Source organism: Sciurus carolinensis, chromosome 18, assembly GCF_902686445.1.
Source record: "Sciurus carolinensis chromosome 18, mSciCar1.2, whole genome shotgun sequence".
Lineage (NCBI taxonomy): Eukaryota > Metazoa > Chordata > Mammalia > Rodentia > Sciuridae > Sciurus > Sciurus carolinensis.
The window spans coordinates 7,458,545-7,464,561 of NC_062230.1; the positions used below are offsets into that span (position 1 = coordinate 7,458,545).

General features: G+C 60.0%; 1 protein-coding gene across 2 annotated transcripts; it reads right to left on the reverse strand.

The window, feature by feature from the left end:
• Window positions 1-545: 545 nt before the first annotated feature.
• Window positions 546-3,968, reverse strand: Trim56 (tripartite motif containing 56). 2 transcript variants are annotated; one of them, XM_047533651.1, is made up of 3 exons: window positions 3,855-3,968; window positions 2,935-3,055; window positions 546-2,827 (listed from the first exon to the last, which is right to left on the reverse strand). In XM_047533651.1, the coding sequence occupies exon 3, from the start codon at window positions 2,824-2,826 to the stop codon at window positions 556-558; it is 2,271 nt and encodes a 756-aa protein (XP_047389607.1). In that variant the 5' UTR covers window position 2,827; window positions 2,935-3,055; window positions 3,855-3,968; the 3' UTR covers window positions 546-555. The 2 variants fall into 2 exon arrangements, with proteins under 2 accessions (XP_047389607.1, XP_047389608.1); XM_047533652.1 differs by having other exon boundaries at window positions 3,840-3,947.
• Window positions 3,969-6,017: the final 2,049 nt, after the last annotated feature.

Consider the following 6,017-nt stretch of genomic DNA (forward strand, 5'->3'; position numbering starts at 1 on the left):
GAGCCTTTACTTCCCGAGTCTGGCCCTGGCAAGGCAGGTCACCGCCATTTACCTCAAGATCTCAGGCCTCTTCTGACCCCACCTCCTCCTGTGCCAGGCTGACAGCAGCCAGTTCGTGACTCTATTCCATAATGCCCACGTCTGACCTCCCCTGGGTCCTTCTGACTCAGAAGACGATGTGACCTCGCCTCCCCAGGACTCTCCCTCAGCCTCTCCATCAGGAATGGTTTTGAAGAATACAAATCAGGACACGTATACGAATCTCAGAAACCCGAACCATACTGAGGTGGCCATGGCGGTGGCGGTCACCCTTAGAAAGGAAGAGGTTCTGCTGGCTTCTAGAACTCTTCCCCACCCCAGTGCTTCTGAGAGCTATGGTCGCCCCACCACCCTTGGTCCCTGAACATCAGAAGAGGGGTTGGCAGTTTGGCATTCACGCTGAAAAGCTGCTGACCACTGCCCTCTGGGAAAATGTCCTTGGCCACCACATCCCACGAGGCTCCACTTCCCTCCTGCCCCCCACCCCGACGACCCCCCACCCCCATCAGAGCCCCTTTAATTGTCGGGAGAACGAACCCGGAAGACGTGGATGGTCCCATTACTGAGGGACACAACCAGGTACCTGCCGTCCACCATGGTGGTCACCCGGGGCTTTTCCAGGCCGTGGTAGGCTGTCAGGAAGTCGCCAAGAAGCGACCCTTTCGGATCCAGGATCACCACCTTGTTGACCTCTCGAAGGGTCAGAAAGATGTAGCCCTTCTTGTCGACGGACAGGGACCCTGGCTGGCAGCCATGCAAACCCGGCCCCCTATATTCCCCAAGCACCTGGCCCAGCCCGTCGCAGACTACCACGCTATTCTGCTGCCAATCTGACCCCACGAAATTGCCCTGAGGACTGGTGGTCAGGAAGACCAGCGCCCGCTGACCCCGGTTGGCCTTGCCCCCGGGGATGAACCGGGTGGCCAGGCTGCCTTCCATGTTGTACACCTCCACGTGGCCTGCCACACTGACGGCCACCCGGTCCCCACTGGGCAGTGCAGCCACGGCATGGCTGGCCTGGGAGAGGCTCAGGGCCCGGCGCCATTGCACCTCGCCGTCAGGGCTGATGAGATAGAGCCGCGCGCCGGCCGAGAAGGCCACTGTGCTCTGCAGAGCAGCCACGCTGCATGGGGAGCAGCCCTCGGGGACGGGCACGGTGCCCTTATAGTCGCCGTTGAGGGAGAAGCGCTTCAGAGCCCTGTTCTGCTCATCTGCCACCAGGATTTCTCGGGGGCCAAAAGGACAGAGCCCAGTGATGCGGGGAGAGCGCTTGTCTCCAGGCATGCGCGTGGGGAAGCTGCAGGAGAAGATGGGCCTGGGCAGGAGGCCCGAGCCCTCCAGGTTTGGCCCCAGGGCGGGGCTGGGCTCACGGGACATGGACTTGCCCCTGCCTTTGAACTTTCTCTTCTTGTTGGATCTGCAACCCCTCTCCACCTGGACGCCTCCATCTTCTTGGGCTGGCTGGGTGCTGTCTCCTTTGGGGGCTTGGGATCCACCTTCTCGGGGTGTCTTGGCTTTGTCCTCTTTTGGGGTCGGGGCTCCGTCCTTAACCTGGGACTGGCCTCCGCTCTGCCTCTCTGCCTTGGCTCCCTCCTCTCTCTGCCTCTGGGACTCCTCCTCGCCCTGGGCTCCTCCTCCTCCTCCTCTCCCCTTCTCCTTCTGGGGCTGCTCCTCCTCAAAGGAGAGCTGGAGCAGGTGGCAGTTCTTGTCCAGCAGTCCAGGGTGGAGCTCCAGCTGGGGCAGCAGGCAGGGGACGGGCCCAGGTGTCCAGGGGCTGCTCTGCAGCTGCCGCAGCCTCTGGGCAATGGCGCCCTCCAGGGAAAGGATCTCAGCCTCCCGCCCCAGGCTGAGCACCCGCCGCGCAAAGGCAGCTGCCACCCTGGCCACCTGCTCCCGGCCTTCTAGCTTGGCCAGCCTCTCCCGGGCAGCCTCTTCAGCAGCCTCCACGTGGGCCCGAAGCTGCCCCAGCACCTCCTGCTTCTGGGCCAGGAGGGCCCTGAGGACGCCCTCGGCTGCCTCCTCCACCTGGGTCCCCACCCGGGCAGCCTGCTCCCGCAGCCGGGCCAGCGCCTCCTTTTCGGCCACCCGGGTGGCCTCCAGCTCCACCAGGTTGCTGTCCACGCCGGCCAGCAGCTCCTCGAGGCCTGGCCTCCGCGCCCGCACTGCCTCAGCCAGGGGCAGGCAGGGGTGGTCCAGGTGGGGGTCCAGGCGGCACTCGCGGCACAGCAGCTGGGAGCAGGGCTGGCACAGGAAGCGCAGAGCCTCCCCTGGGTGCTGGGGACACTGGGCTGCTTGGCGCTCCCGGGCCTCCTCGTCGTACCACCCTGCCCTGTAGCCCACCAGGTCCACTACGCGGTGGCTGTGGGTCTGGCGGGTGCAGCGGTGCCCGTCGGCACAGGCCTGACACAAGTCATCGGCACAGTCCAGGCAACGGGCTGTGGCCGGCCCCCCGGCACTGGTGCCCCCTACCAGGGGACACAGGGCACAGGCCGGCTTCCCTGCACGCAGGTCTCCGCAGGCCCGGGCCTTCACCAAGTCCAGGAGCCCATTGACGAAGAAGTTGGTCTTGAAGGCGGCCACCCCCGCGGGCGGCACGGGCACTGTCTCCCGGCACTCGGGACAGCGGATGTGGCCGCTCTCGGCCAGCTGGGCCAGGCAGTCCTGGCAGTAGGTGTGCAGGCAGGGCAGCGTCTTGGGTGTGTGCAGCTGCTCCAGGCAGATTTTGCAGGCCAGGAAGTCGCTGCTCAGGGCCTCCAGCAGGGACGGGGAGGAGCCCTGGGAAAACATGCTGCAGCAGGGCAGGGTCGGAGGTCAGAAGGCCTCTCTACAGGCCTCCAGCCCATCCCCCCTCTCCCATCCTCAGCACCACAAAACTTCCCAGGCCTGGGGTCTCACCTGATTGGTCAGGAATTTCCTTCTGGCTTCCTGGGCCTGTCCAGTTCTTCTGGAGCTTAGGGAGCCTCCCTCTTCCTCTTCCCTTTCCTCCTCCTCTTCCCTTTCCTCCTCCTCTTCCTCCCTAGATACAGTCAACAAATGTAAACACGTAAATGCTGCTGGTGGTGTCGGGCCTGTGACACATGACAGGACCAAGAAGCCACGGCCTCCCGGAGCAAAAATCTAATCATCAGTGTACCAGGCCTTGGGGCAGGTGTGGCCCAAGCCCTCCCAGGGTGGCTCAGTACTGGGAACTGCCAAGACTGGGCGCTGGGGTGGGAGGGGCAGGCAGTGAGGACACAGCAGAGTCGGGTGAGCACGGGCACCTTGGGTCCAGCAGCTGGGGTAGGGTCTTGCAGTGGTGCCAGGGCCCTCACTGCCCAGGACCATCCACCAGGGGAAGGGGTCCCACTCCCTGCCCTGACTTTTCCTGAAATCCATCCTGGGGCAGATCTCCCCCTGCTGGACCTCAGGATCACCTCGCCTCTGAAGGGTAGGAGTTGTGAGCTCCCAGCACAAGTCGGAGAGGCCCTTCACACTGGGATTTAGTGGTATTTCCCCTTTGCCTGTGGGAGGGGAGCTCAGAGGGTGGGAGGGGGTCTCTCTTGGGGATCCTCAGGCCTCTGGCCATGGATAGGGGGTGTGGGGGCAGTGCTGTTTCCAGCCTGCCCACTCCTCCGGCCTTCCGGGTCCCTCTTTCCCTCTCTCCCCTCCCTTCCTCTCCTCTCTCTCTCTCTCTCTCTCTCTCTCTCTCTCTCTCTCTCTCCCCCTCCCTCTCTCTCCCTCTCCCTCCCTCTCTCTCTCCACCCCCTTCCCCCTCTCTGTTCAGCGCCACCCCTGATTTAGCCGCCCCCACCCCTCCTTACCCAGCCAGAGCTGACCTTAGGCTCCCGGAATGGCAGGGACCCAGGCCCGCACCGCGCTGGTTCTGGGTGCCTGAAACAGAAACAAAACTGAAACTAATGGGACTTGTGGTGCAACTTCCGTCCCCGGCCCGGGACACCGGCTCGGAAGGGCTCAGGCCCCGCCTTCTTCCCCACCCCAGCCCAGCGGGGCCGGCCCCCCTCCAGCACGCAGGCTCTGGGCCGGAGTCTGGCCGCCAGGTCTGCTGTCAGTTCCAGCCTCCGCTGCCAGCTGAGAGCGTGTGTGTCGTAAACAAGGCATTGCCTGGGGATCTGTTCTCTGGAGTGCCTGTGTACCGGGTCAGAAGGTTCATCTGTGGAAATGAAGGAGAGATCGTCGGTGATTCAGAGGCTGGGGTAGCTGGAGGCGGGTGCCCGGGTCAGATCTATAGCGCTGTGGACGCCCCAGCCTGGGGGAGGCCCTGTATCACACAAACCTTTGCCAAGGGACAGGAGAGCAGGCAGACCAGATAAGGAGCTCTCTGCGGGTTCAGACAAAGCTTCCTGGAGGAGGCATCCCGGGGAGGCGCATTGATGGAGGACACACGGGTTTGGGGTTCAGGGAGTCCTTCAGTGTTCTGGGAACTGGAAGCTATAGTGAATGCAATACCTGACCGTCCTGAGCGGCTTCCAGTAATTTAGGATGGTTTGTGGGAAGGGGATGTGTGGGCCATGGCAGATGGCCTAAAGAAGGGGTAAGCAGTCAGATCATCAAGGGCCCTCCTGTTTGACCGGAGGGAGTCCATGTTTTACAGAAAAAGCCCAAAGAACCACTGAAGGATAGTTTCCCCAGCATTTGAAGAAATATTTGAAGCACAAAGAAGATGGAAGGATTGCAGTGAACACTCAGACCCAGGACTGAAGAGTGTGGTTTCTGGTTTACTACCGCTGGGTCCTCATGGATCCATCCATGTTAGCCTCCCCGTGCCCAAATGACAGAATTTAAGTAAGAAACCGGACTGATGAGAACTCACTTTCTCAATAACCGAGAGGATAGAGGGAGGTGACTTCAGGGACCAGGTGAAAAGTGGAGTAGGGAGCCTGAAAGCAGCAGCCAGAGCAGGAAGTGGAAACCCAGGAGAAAGGGTCACAGTGGCCATGCCTGGCAAGGGCGGAAGGAGGAGGTAGCCAGGGCACTGGATGCCAGAGACCAGACCTTCAACCAGGATGGGGACAGAAAAACAAGATGGCCCCCAACTTAAGGCTGTTCAGCTTCTCTGCTTTATAAAGGTGTGTCAGCAATACACATTCAGTAGGCGCCACACTTTGTATTCTGAATCGTGATCTTGTGGAGGATCAAAAACCAGTTCCCTAAAGCAAAGGGCTGGGAAGTGACCCACAGAAACTGATCATCCCCTGCCCTTCTGTGCCTTCCTCCCCCTGGGGGGGTAAGCCATGGAAACCGGAAATTCCTCTTCCCCAAGGCAGGTCACAGAAACTAATATCCTTTTTCTCCAGTGAAAGCCATAAAGCCTACCAACATGTCTGTAATCTTCCCCTCCATTATAACTTGGAACTAACTGTAAAGAAATTCTCCACCATGCCTGGTCTGACCACAAATCATAAGACCCTCATTTCGGAGGGGTCCTGCTCCTACCTAGGACAAGAGAATGCTGCACAGAGGAGAGTCTGTGCAGATGGGCCCTGCTCAGTTCCCTACCCCCACATCTTTCTGCATTAGATCATGTGTTTTTGTTCCATTGTGACTTACTCACTTGTCCAGCTTCAACGAACCTAAGTGGGAAAATGGACAGTGGACCCCGGGGCTTTGGGTCTTCAGTCTGAAGTTCACCATGCCACGTAAGACTATGATCAAATAAACTTGTTATGTTTTTCTACCTTCTAGAAGTGAGTGTAAGCCCTGACCCTCTATGATGGGCAGGAAGCCGATCCCTGCCCTTTCCCACACCTACCATCTTTTCCCAGGTTGGCGGCCAGTGGTGTGATGTTCTCTTGAGATCCAGGACCACCAGGGTGAATAACTGGCATTCCCTAGAGTGCTAAGCTAGGGTGTTCCATGGGTGGGGTGTGTGCGGTTCGTTTGTACTGATAACAACTTCAATCCACGATAGGTTTATCTGGATGTAATTCCATCGTAAGCGGAGAAGCATCTGTGTTGGTGCTTGTGTGTCTGTAATTCTG